This window comes from Etheostoma spectabile, chromosome 7, assembly GCF_008692095.1.
Source record: "Etheostoma spectabile isolate EspeVRDwgs_2016 chromosome 7, UIUC_Espe_1.0, whole genome shotgun sequence".
Taxonomy (NCBI): Eukaryota; Metazoa; Chordata; class Actinopteri; order Perciformes; family Percidae; genus Etheostoma; species Etheostoma spectabile.
Genome location: NC_045739.1, coordinates 10,469,723 through 10,482,708, shown reverse-complemented (window position 1 = coordinate 10,482,708; position 12,986 = coordinate 10,469,723). Strand labels below are relative to the sequence as shown.

The following is a 12,986-nucleotide window of genomic DNA, read 5'->3' as shown; positions in this document are numbered from 1 at the left end:
GTGTGTGTGTGTGTGTGTGGCATGCGTGTGTCTCTGTGTTTGCGTGTGCGTGTGTGCATGTGTATACGATTGTGGGAAAACGTTTTGGGAACTCGCCTTCAATCAAAATGATCCTGGTTGAATTGTCAGTTCTTTGTAGTGTTGTTGTGTTTTTCACCTCAAGGCCAATATATCTATTATATCACCAAGTAGATATGGACACAAAACACCATTGGACCTATTTGACCTGACTGAAAAAAGAACTCCTAACACAAATCATAATATACATAAAGCACTTTATTTCACTGTCTTAATGACATCATAATAATTTCCTAAAAACGCTTTCTGAATATAATGATGTAAATTTGTACTTTAAATGGAAAATATAATCACTTCTCAGTTGCTACCCTTCCTGTTAATTCATTCCTATTAACTACTGATGTAACAACATCAATTTTTGGTCAGAGCACAAGGCATGATCATCCTGTCAACGATTCCAATCAATTCAATATCACCATGTGTCACCTCATTATTATTATATATTTCTACACATGGTTTTCATCAACATATTCAAGCAGAACTCCCATTTTTATCTGCTCATGAAAAAGACACTTCCTGAGTAGCATGGTCAGTGCTTAAGTAGCAGTGCTTCAGCTGTAGCCTATTTCCACCCAATATAGTCCTAAATCAATATCTGCCTAGGAAAATGTCTAATCTTAATCTGCATTGCTATTTGTACTCATTGTGAATACGCAGACCACAAAAAGTAACTAGGTTTTGTTTTTGATGTTGTTGAATCACTTTTACTCACAACATGCTAACCGGCAATATAGGATTCCATTCACTACGCTGAGCTAAGCTAGCAGCGGTGCTGCCGGACTAAGGCAATGCATGCACTTGGACAAAAATGCCTTTGCCCACATATATAAATGTAGAGGAGACAGTGAATAATCCTATTTCAACAAACGGTGGCGTATTCCTTTAAAGGAAAATCCTATTTTTATTCCTATATTCCTGTAATTACCAAGTTACATAGTTCTTAGAAATTTTCCTTAGAAATTATTTGGAAATTACAGAGCTGTAAAATAAAGTGTTGCCATATACTCTATTTCTCCCCTCACTTATGAGGAGGCATTTGTGAGTGAAGTACCTCAAGCAAGTCAAGTGGATTGCTATTGAAATAAAGTTAGTTCATTGTTCATTTAAGATACTCGCTAGTGGCTGCTTAACATGTGTCCCATGATGCCGGCCATCCAAAGGTGATAGAGATCAGCAAATCGTCTTCAGAATGATTGATCTGTAGGCAATGGCAAACGGTGGGCCCTAACCCAGTTTTATCTCTTCTTCCCACACTACTCTTCCTGTATCTCTCCATCACCCCTCTGCTCACGTACCTGTCCAACAATGCCATCTGTCCTCTCCCCAGTGGCCGTTGACCCACCACTGTCTTCTCACTTCTCTCCACTGCCCTATCCTCCCTCCCTCTTCTTACCTATGGATGACAAAGGATCTTTATGCTCCAATTTCACCTTCTCATCATGACATCCATTAAAGTCGCGTTGGGCCCTGGGCCCCTGTTGGCCCGACAGCACATTAGTACTCGGCCCATTGAACGCCAACAATGACCGGCTCTGAATTATTGATACCAACACAACTAATGAGGAAACCCTATCTTAGCTCTTTTACTGACACACAAACACACACACACACACACACACACACACACACACACACACACAAATGTTGCACGCATGGCTGTATTGATGATAACTATTGTTCTAGCTGCTAGTGTCTCATTTTCAAAAAGTAATATTCACAGCGCTCAGTTAATTTCCTGCAGACTATGTGTGTTTATGTGTTTGATCTAAGGAGCCACAGGCTCTAATTCCTTTTTTAATCTGTGCTTTTGTCTTTTTGCACTATACACTTTTTGTTCCACATCTGTGAGTTCATTATTCTCTGTGTATAACTGCTTATTTTTAATACTGCTGCAGGTGTTAGGTCTTGGTGGCGGTTGGGAAAATGGTAGGATTTTTGTGCACTTTCGTTAAGAGCCACCATATGTTCCATTACAGCAACAGCTTTTAGTCAGTGAAATTTATCCAAATTTACATACCATAAGAATTTGTGTGGGTGTTTGTGACCCTTACGTTTACCAAGGTTAACATACAGTGGCTAAAATGTGTGCTGCTGTGCAGAGAGGTATTGGAGGTGTCAGCCAGCCTCCTTAGTATTCATTCCAACACCCTGTGACTCACAGCCTCCGCCTGAGAGCGTAAGAAGGGTGGGGGGGGGGGGGGGGTGTAGAGTAGATAAGAAAAAAGAGGACAGAGCAGGACAAGAGGCAGCACTATGAACATCAGGCAGCATTTTCTGTCGCCCCGGGCTCCCGTGTTTATATCTGTGTGTTTGCAAGCAAGCCCGCCCAAGGGGATTAATTTTTTGACAGCTTTGTTAAGCCTTCTCTTAAGCCCTGAGCTTCTCCATAACATTGTGGCTGTGTGATTCTCAAAAGTCTCTCTCTGGCTATCTTGCCTCTTCACAAGGGAAACTGAAGAGAGAGAGAGTCGGGCTTGGACATGACAGCGGGCATTGTTTGAGTAGTTACTTAGTGTGGAGGAAGTGGACCATAAGGAGCTGGCTGTGAAGCTCCTCTTCAATTAGTGGCTGCATTGCTTTGGTCCACAGTGCAACCCTTCTCCTGTGTCCGAGTCTGTCTTTGTTTCTGTATTCCATCATCCCGGTCGTCTCTTCTTGTCACTCCACGTCTCCTCATCCCTCTGTCAGTTTGTATTTAGTTTAATCTCTGCCCTCCTTCTTCTGCTTCCTCCGCTCTGTCGCTTTCTGTTTCATCTCTCCTTTTGGCTTGCCACCCCTCCCACTCCAATCCCAGTCTAAATTCCATCCCTTTGACGAAAACACAGTGGTTGATAAAACGCGTAACCTTGCCAGGGCAGGTTAATGATAGATGGGGGGAGAAAAAGGAAAAGGGACAGAGCCACACAGATAAAAGGTCAAACCTTTAACAAGTCCGTATACACATAGAGTCAAAGTGCTGAAAAAGGGTGGCGGGGGGGTTAAACAACAACACAATAAACAGATTTGACAGTCAAGCTCTCCGTAAGGGGGAGATGGGTGACAAGAGTAGGGGTAATAAAAGGGAGAAACAGTTTTTGACGGAGAAAACATTTTCTGTCAAGCTCTGTCTCTTCTTCACGACTTTCACTCTGCATGATGACAAGTGTCTGCTGCTGTTTCCATTGGTCGATGCTGCCACCAATCAGAGCAGAGGCATGTAAGGTGCCTTTAGGTTGTACCCAACCCTAAAAACAAGATGCAGAGACAGGAAAAGAAAGCCAGAGTGGGAAAGGGAGTGTGCGTTTTACTGAGACAGACCAAAACAGGCACCGACTTCACAGTGCATTGAAGACCTTCCCTTCTGAAGCTCCCTGTGAAATGAAACAGTGAAGAAGAAAATGCTTGTCAGCTGTTAGTTGGAGACTACTGCAATTCCTCTTGACTGTTGTGGAGAAGAAGATCTTGGCTCTGTAGCCTCCCCCTGTGATTGGCTGTCACACTTTAGGCTCCCCCTCCTCTCTCTGACTCCCTTCTTCTCTCTCTCTCTCTCTCTCCTCTGCTACTAATCCTCTCCATACTGTCCTCAGGCTCACCTGAGCCACAACTGCAGAAACGCTGGACCCCCTTCTCCACACACACACACACACACACACACACACACACACACACACACCTACACACACACACACACACACAAACACACACTCGCACGCTCTCTCTTTCTCTTTCTCATGTACACACACAGAGCTTTTCACCTGGAGAGGGCAGGCGCAAGGGAAGGCATGTGCAGCAGCAGCAGTCTCTCCTCACATCCAGCGCTGCCTCTCTGAGTTGCTTCTTTCTGGAGAGTGGAAAGGAACTCTGAAAAAGAGATTTTGGAGCCATTGTCCCTTGGCGAAAGGAGGCAAGACAAGGGCAGTGAGGGAGCACTTGTAAACCCAGGGACACCAAAGGCAACGCACATCATGATTTTGGGTGAGTTGTCGTTTTTTGGTGTATGAGATTTTGGTTAGTCATGTTGTTAGATCACTAATCCCTACTTAAACGTGGACACCAGCAGCTCTTTATTAAGAGTGTGCTCTGCTTGGTTTCCATTCCACACAGACTGTGTCTGTCAATACTGAGCTCTGGGATGAACCTTTAAATCTTACTACTGCTTGTAATTACAATAATAGTGTGCCATTAATATGGCAGGTGTGAGTGATGACAGGGAAGGTCAAAGTGTTTGGAACTGGACTGTATCATTATGGACTTTTTGGTCATGTGACCAGGCTCCACCATGTCTTGCCAGAAAAGGTGAAGTGACAAAGATGCTATCATGTCTACTGATAAGTAAGGAAATGCTAATTTATACAATATAATTCATTAAGTATATATTTTTGGGGGGGATTTCTTACAGTTTCTACCTAACCTTTCCTTATAACCCTGCTAAGTAATGATTAGCAGACAGGTTATCACACAAATGGAAATTTTGTTTAAAGAAAACCACAAAAGATGCAGCCCTCGGTTTGCAGCACAGTATAGCTTTTAGTTATTATACAGGGTTGTTCTGTTCTGAGTCAGCCTGCACTTTCTTTAGTATTCTGGTCTCATAGTGGCCATGTCTGAGAGAGGGTAGTCGCTGTGGTCTCTGTGCCCTACATAGTCAGCTTGTATTCATACAGAGGATGGGAGCTTGCCACTGTAAGTCCAGCGGTATGACCGATCCTGGGTTTGCTGCTGTGTGGTTAGGGTAGGCAGAACATGTGTGTGCGTGTTTAATAAGCAATGCAGTGCTTTTCAGCTTGTGAAAGTGTTCTAGCGTGTGTGTGTGTCTGTGTGTGTGTGTGTATGTGTGTTTGTCTGATGTGTGTGTGTTGCTACGTTCTCTGCCGGAGAGGCCACTTTGTTTTAACGCATGCCTGGGCTGATTTAGGCGCAGCTCTGCTTCTCTGCTCTCCCGGCAGGCATGTTTTTTAAAGAGACATCTCTAATGATTATAGGGAGTCAAGTAGACTGAGGTGTGAAAGTTTGAAGCGTGCACCTTAAAAGTGGGTATTCCCGTAAGCTAACAGCTCCAAGCAAGTAAGCAAAGTAAATCTCAGAGCGACTCACATTTTTCTTTTGTTTGTTCTACATGGTCATGGTCTGTTTTTGGCTATATTTCCAGTTTCTGCTGCTGGTCAAAAGGGAAAAGTTACCTGACTTGATCCTTATCTAGCAATTAGACAAGCACTGGCTTGATCAGGGTGCAGGTGGTAGCAGCTACTGTAAATGATATTTGGCCGTGACGTGCCCTCAGCTACAGCTGTCTCATGATAACAAACCTTAGATAGACTTGCTCATAAAAGAAATGGTTTGAGGTGAGGGTAGTTATTACAGTGTGTCTATTTTAACTGTTTAGCATTGGTACGAGTAATAAGACATGGTATGTAACTTCTGTTATGCAGTACCATTAATTCTGCCTTTGCAGGAACACTGAATGCTGTCAGTATTCTAGGTACGTCAGATTTTTTACAGCATGCTGAATGGCATTTAAACAGTGATAATGCACTGTCGCTCGGACATACTGAATATCTGTGTGTTTTTCACTACATGTAATGGTCCATAAAATCTTCCCCCTTCACACCTGCCAAAAAAAGCTGACCTAGACTTCTCCTCATTAAGTTGTCACTTATAAACGTCTTCCATGATTTTCCAGTGCATTCTGCTCTATTTGTGTGATGATGTGGCTGCTGAGCAATTTGACATTTCTGGCTTTCATCCTCTGTAAAGGGTAATGTCATTGTAATGACCTTTACAATTTTGAGGCTGGCTGATGTAGACCCCCAATCTGCAAATTTTCTCTGAAAAATGGCAATATGTATCTAAAAATAAAGTGAAAATGAAATGCAATATGTGTACGGTGTGAGTAAATCCTGTGTAAACCCCATCACCACATTAGCAGCTGTGTCTGTTTGCCCATTCGTCTATTCCTAGCTTTTTTTTTCTATGACCTTGAGCAAAGAACCTTTCTCACTGTGGCTCTGTCCTTGACGTTGTGTTCACAAGTCCATGATAACTAGCTTCGTAGGCAAACCAGGCCCCTGGCAGAGGTTTTTGGCTGCTGTGATAGCAATGACAGTCCTGATGCTGATAATGACAATGGATGTGTGGTTGCGCCGTACAGTGAGCTCAACACAAAGCCAAGGGCAGCCAGCTTAGCTGCCCGCCTGACATGGGCTCTGCACCAAGTTAGGGGTATACAGCATGGGGCTGCTGGCTACTGATACTGTGTGTGTTTGTGTATCAAAACATGTGTGTGTGTTATCTGGGCAGAGAACAAAGCCAAGCAGTGGGAGAACAATGGCAAGCTAATAGAGAACATGATCACCGGGCTCCCGTTGAGCCTCTCAATTGACTGTGGTGTCATTGTGATCAGCCGCCATGTTGTCAAAAAAATCCTCCTCTGCTTTCAGCTCGCTGATGCCTGGAGGGAGCTCCTAGTATGAAATCCGCTTTTAGAAGAAGTGTTTATCATATCCTCTCACTGGCACCTAAAATGCTGCAAGATGACGGTCTGACAAGCATTCCTGAGACATTCCACTTTGTTAGCCTCATCTCAAAGATTTTAGGGGGAGTCTCAGTCATGATCATTTAATGTTTGTATGTTGTTTTTTTGTCTCATCTGTCTTGTCTGTTTGAGTCAGAGCTGACCACCTGAGCTCAGGGCCCTGCAGTCTATCTGTCTCTTTGTCTATGTGTTTGTATGCCCACTCCGGCCTCATCTGTCTTCATAAAATCCGTCTCTGTGTTGACCTGTCTGCATAGCTATTGCTCATTCCATTCACCGAGCTCTCCACCCCCATTCTACTAACAGCCTGCACACACTCACCTGGTTCCACAGGTCAGCTCAAAGAGACACCGGAGAATGCGTCTTTGAGCACATCAGCAGTTTTCCCCCCATTTTCTCCATGACTGCTCTTGTTCTCCTTGTTTATGTCAAAGTGACACAGTAATTATAACTCCTAATGAGCCAGATATTTGGTATGCATGGCACAGTTTGTTCCGTTTGGCTTCTTTGCAAATCCAAAAATATACCTGGAACGCTTTTGTGCAGCGGAAACTAAAGAATTCTGCAGTGAAACATGCTCAACTATGCATAGCTATTTCTTAATGCTTTGGAAACACTGAGATGTAAACTTTCATAACCTGTGAATACTAAATATTGCTAAATTTTTCTTATTTAAGTTAAAACGTAAGTGCAATCTATATTTTTTCTAGCAATGGGGCCCACTGGCTTCAAATTTCACCATGTTGTTTTACAGAATATCCCCTTTCCATTCAGTGGAAATATTTTTCTTCCGGCAAGTGGTGAGATGGCTATTATATAGTGCTGTGCAATAACATAGTTCACTGCACAGTTCACCTTTCAGTAGCTCCTCTATGTGGCATGGCATTCATTGAGGAAAACGTATTCCCATAATAGTAATTAGAATAGGCCACATATCTCAGGAGTGACCTAGGATGCAAGATTAATGTGACACTCATCAGAAGGTAGACTGTACTGTGTGTGTGTGTGTGTGTGTGTGTGTGTGTGTGTGTGTGTGTGTGTGTGGGTGGGTGCATGTGCGTGTGTGTGGGTATATCTGTATCTGTGGGAGATGATGTTGGTCTATGTATGTGGGTGGGTGGAAGTGGCAGCACTCTCTCCTCTCTTTTTTCTCTAAGTCTTGCTCACTCCTAGTTTGTGGAGAGGACTTCTCGGTCAAAAAGCCACCATAACAGATCTCTTCCCTTCTTGCCCTCCCTCCTTTTCCCTGCTTTATTGCTCCATTTGTTTATGCTGGAGCGACTGTGTGTCAGCAGGTTGTCAATACCGTCTGTAAGAGACTTTAATGAATAGGCCTGTTATTTGACTGGTGGGAAGGCAACCCATTGTGTCTGGTGGAGCGTCTGTGTGTGTGTGTGGCCCATCAGTTTGTGTAACACTGCAGAGCAGAGGGAGGTGGAGGTGTCTGTTCTGCTCTGACTCCCACTGCTTCATTGGCCCCACTGCAGTGCCCTCTGTCAGAAACCATTCACTATAAGTAAAGGCCAGAACGGCGAAAAAGCGTGCATGGTTTCATTTTGTGAATTAGAGTGATGAGGTCTTTTCTTACTCAAAATACACACAGAATGTAAACATGATGCCATGCTTGCATACACTCTAATAAAATGTACAGTTTACACAACACACACCAGTGCTGGCACCTGCCACCACAAACAGCCTGCTGCTGTTGCTCTGTGAAGCACCAAAAATGCACCTGTGCGTGATTATGGTGTCACATTAGTGCCTTCACCAAGGAAGCCCGCTCACTACTTACTGGGAATCCTGGGGCTACAAGACACCTGGGAGTTGAAGCCTGGAAAATGTTCTGTATGCTTCAGCAGTCACTCTGATCACAATGTGGAACGAGGCACAGATGATTCTTTACGCTGTAGCTCTCTAGTGTTTTCAAAGAGGAAAGCTTGCCTTTGTCATAAACATATTTATTGTCATCTACTTTCCTTACATTTTAATTCTGATGCATTTTATTGACATCTTTAATGTTCTTGTTAAAGTTAATGTAATATGACATTGTTCTGTAGGACTTCATATGCATTTACATCTTGTGAACTGCAAATAAGTTAAACTATATTTCCCATATGTACTTCCCTGACATAGCATGTGCACCGTTTTGCCACAAGTGTTGGATTACCTTGTGTCAAACATTTGCCCTGAAAGTCTAAAGAAAAGTCTGGCTTTATCATTAAATGCTTGCATTGTACTTAAGTGCAAAAAATGTCTTTCCTTCATCTAACTAAAACAGTAAGGCATTTTAGAGAGTTAGACAGTGCAGTGACATAACTGTGTTAAAAGGCTGTACTCTCGTATTTTATAGATGCATTGCTGCTAACATGGTACTCAAATACAGACTCAAATATAGACCAGAGACCAACAATGTATACAGACATAATCAGGCTTGCACATGTTGTACAAGTGCAGGTGCACTGTAGAGACATGAAAAAACATATCCGCTTCAAAGCACCCATGCTTGACCATTATTATTTTAATGGTACATTGTAAAAATTGTAATTGCATTTCATGTTTCTTTCATTAACCACGACAATCTGCTGCTGCAGGGCTTGAAATGGCAGAATGCTATTGAATGCTATATATCAGATTTATAAAAATATGAGAGGTGCACTTTCAGTCAATGTCAAATTCAGCCCTTGTGTTTTTTCTTTCTCACTTATCAAATGTAAAAAGTCAGTTATCAGACTGTTTTATTGAATAACTATGTGACAATTCAGTTAAAATATTGAAGGGTGCATGAATAACAATTTCTTAAACAGTGGCATGTCATAAAAAGGTTGAGCAAAGCTAACGTTTGACGTCAATAGATGTTGCATTAATCATGCCTGCTCTATGTGCTACGGACAGAAGAGAGGTAGAAGAAGAGGGGAAAAAAGAGAGAGAGAGAGAGAGAGAGTATGTGAGAGAGAGAGAAAGAGAAAGAGAGACAGAGTATGTGAGAGAGAGAGAAAGAGAGAGAAAGAAAGAAAGAAAGAAAGAAAGAAAGAAAGAAAGAAAGAAAGAAAAAGAAAAAATGGAGTGAAAAGTGTCCTTATGAAAGAGAATTAGCTTCCTCCAGCTCTGGAGGGAAGAAGGAATTCCTCTGAGTGCTGTTGAGATAGAGTTCCAAACAAAGACCAAAAGAGAAATCAATTCTCCTTGAGATCCAGCAAGGTCAATTCATAGGGGCATGGCTAGAGAGGAGGAAGCTAAATGGAAAGAAGAGGAAGAGGAGGTTGAAGAAGCAACCAGATAATGGTAGAGCAGGATTGAGTAGCCTCAGCAGTGTAGGAGGAGAGAGACTTGAGGGAGCATTGAAGGGACAAAGGCAGAGAGGAAATGAGCTAACAGCAAGATGAGAGACTGGGTATGGAGTGGGGTGACGATCCTTTGGTTAGCTGGCCTACGGGGAGGGATACATGCTTCCTTCCAACAGTATTGCATTGAGCAGTAGTCTCTCTGTATCCTCTGACTCATTCAAAGGGGTAATGTCAGCAGTATATCTGACACACTGTTGGGAATGTTGCCCTAAAGCCCTGCATGAACTTTAGTTATTGCCACAAGAACATCTCCTAACTTTGTGACTCTATCCAAACAAACACGCTCTCACCTTACTACCACAGGGTTAGCCAGGCGCACAGACTGATAGAATAGTACTTGCTTTAGCTTCCAGGAAGTCTTGAGCTAGCTTCTAATCCTTAATGTTACATGAACAGCTGAAAATAGCCTAACTCTCCACTCCTAACACCTTCCCATGCAGACTAAATATGTTCCCATGTGTTTTAATGGTGTGTGCTGATGGGATGCAAAAAAGCATTGTGATAAAATGTGGCTGTAGTTTTGGCACATACTTTGGCAGATACTGTAACTATAACTAGCAGAAAAGCTATAGTTCAACGTGGGGTGAGAATCGTGGAAGCCTCACTAGCAGGTAGTTATGGGATCTGTGTGGCGCAGGGCTCATTGCAGGCGCCTGGTATGTACACCTGTCTGCACACAAGTTCTTCCCTCAATAAGCAGCCCTACCCCTCGGAGAGAGAGAGAGAGAGAGAGAGAGAGAGAGAGAGAGAGAGGGAGAGGGAGAGAGGGGATAAGGGGCTCTGCCAGGACCTGCACCACAGCTCCCCGCACCTGCCTGGGGGGAGTGGGGGGAGGAGAAAGGGAGGATCAGGAGGGTGAGGTGCCAGAGGTGTGGCTTAGAAGGATGTAAGGGACACAGGGGTAATGTGGTACTTGAGTTCATCCATTAACAGTATGTTACTATGTTTGTATCTTATTGTTTGGCACACAAATTTTAGGCTCTTGGTTTAAGGATCTTTAAGGTCAGTTTTTATGTATATTTAGCGGAGCGGTTTTTTGTGCATGTGTTATATGAAAATCCAAGTGTAGAGATTGCAGCTTTGACTGAATGTTCAATCCCCCACTGTCAGTGTCTCCTATTACAGTAGCAGTCTGTATAGTGGGATACACGGATGGATGAACTCCTGCTTCGGCATAGCTCTCAGCTAACACTGAAACTCAGACAGTGGCTGGTAATGTGGTTCAAAAGAGCATTGATGAAATGTAACAAATAGGAGGCAAAGAGGAAGAATGGAAACAAGCATTTTCCATAAAATTAGTCGAGAACGGTACAGTTGGCCCAATGAGACAGGAATAACAGCATAAAACATAAGCAACTTCACACTGCATTCTTCACATCTGAATAATGTTGGTTAACGTTTGGGCTTGTAATGGGATTATTAAAGTGGCATCATGGGTATGACAGTGTGTCTGCAGCACAGCAGTAGCCAGCCCATATACATTGTAAAAGCAGTGTTTTTGCCTTCATTCTAAATTTTCTCATTTGTACCTTTGATGGCTTGCGTAAATGTGAGAGATTGTATTTACAGAAGCACAGAAGATTTTTGTGTCCCTGTGCTGGTCCAATAATCACCAGCCAGCCACTACCACAAATCTTCATTAGAAGATTACCCGACAGGGAGACAGCTTGTGTTCTTTTGCTTTTATTGGTGGCCCTGCCGTTCAGTGCTTTCAGCCTCGGCTTCTCCCCTCACCTATCCGCTTAAACCTGTGAACATACCTGAGAATCACACACTCACCACATGCACACCCATATAAACACTTTTTCTTTGTTTCAGTCTTTACCCTCCTTTTTCTACCGTTGTCTTTTTCCCACACACGCTCAATCCCCCATGTAGGCCTACATAATGCTCACACATCCTGTCAGTTTGTTCCTTGAACTGCCTGGCGGGCACTCATACTCAAGGCAGAACAAATTAAGGTCACAGCACAGCCCAGACAGCAAAGGACAACAGGATCTGCCAAGTGTGTCTGTGTGTATGTGTGCACCTATTGGTTTTGTCTCTTCTGACCTCCAAACAGTGGCATGGCTCCAGAGAGAGCCATTGTCAAATGGCTACTGTCCACTCAAAGGAAAACTGACCCTTATGGCACCATTTTGCAGGAAAATAGGTGTCATCCTCTCCCTTTGAATTCAGGCTAGAAAACAGAGGGAAGAATGCTCTTTTGAAGGCTCTTTGATATCACCTGATTAAGACTATGGGATTAGATTCCCTCTTGTGCCGGCTGAGAGTGTTGTGACTCATCTCAGGCTGTTGTTGGCCCATCAATGCTCTTCTGATTCCTGAGAGTTTCTTTCCTTTATCACACTTTGATGGTGAGCAAACAGTTAGCAGCAGTCAAACCCATGATAGACAGATAATAGAAAAATAAAAAAATGAAGGTTTAGAATCATCATCTTCAATCCAATAACTTTACATCTTCATGTGTTCTTGAAATGGTGATCCTTTCTACCCTTACCTTTCAGCACTTGATTAGAGGTAGCTACTGAAATCAGACTGGCTGGTCCCGGTGGGGTCCAGAAGATCCAGAGGGCTCATCTCTGCCAGCCCGGGCCTCAGACCTCCCCTAAAGGGCAATATCGTATTCTGCCTGACTGTGCGCACCTGTGTAATCCATAGCTGCAGGGAGGGTGACCTTCACGGCAGGCGGCGTCACAGCAGGCTGCGACACAGGCCCTCAGGGAAGAGGACAGGCTGGGTAAAAAAGGTGCTGGGGGCAGGGCATGGAAGTTCTCAGATAATTAGCCTTTTATATTACACTCTCTACATGTGGTTTCTCTCTCTTTAATGCGACAGCTACAGTATGATGAATGTTAAAGTGGTATTTTCCAAATGGCTGTATTTTAATTTCAAAAGACAAAAACTATAACGGATTCAGTTTTTAAATATCAAGCATATTGTGTACTATTTAATACATTGAGAAGTTATCTATGTCAATTATTTTGTTAGTGCTGCAACTTCTGACAGTGTATAGCTCAATCTTGAGCTATGGTCCTGTTTGATAGAAATTT

The 12,986-nt window shown here is 43.2% G+C and overlaps 1 protein-coding gene across 2 annotated transcripts in view; it reads left to right on the top strand.

The window, feature by feature from the left end:
• znf385a (zinc finger protein 385A) overlaps window positions 1–12,986 on the top strand; it is a 78,050-nt gene that overhangs the window by 3,871 nt on the left and 61,193 nt on the right. The window contains exon 1 of one of the 2 annotated variants that reach the window (XM_032520515.1): window positions 3,341–4,032. The exons of the other annotated variant lie outside the window; for it this stretch is intronic. Coding sequence (XP_032376406.1) covers window positions 4,023–4,032 — 10 coding nt within the window. The 5' untranslated portion in view covers window positions 3,341–4,022. Of the gene's footprint in view, window positions 1–3,340; window positions 4,033–12,986 lie in introns of those variants that run through there. 2 annotated transcript variants of the gene reach the window in all.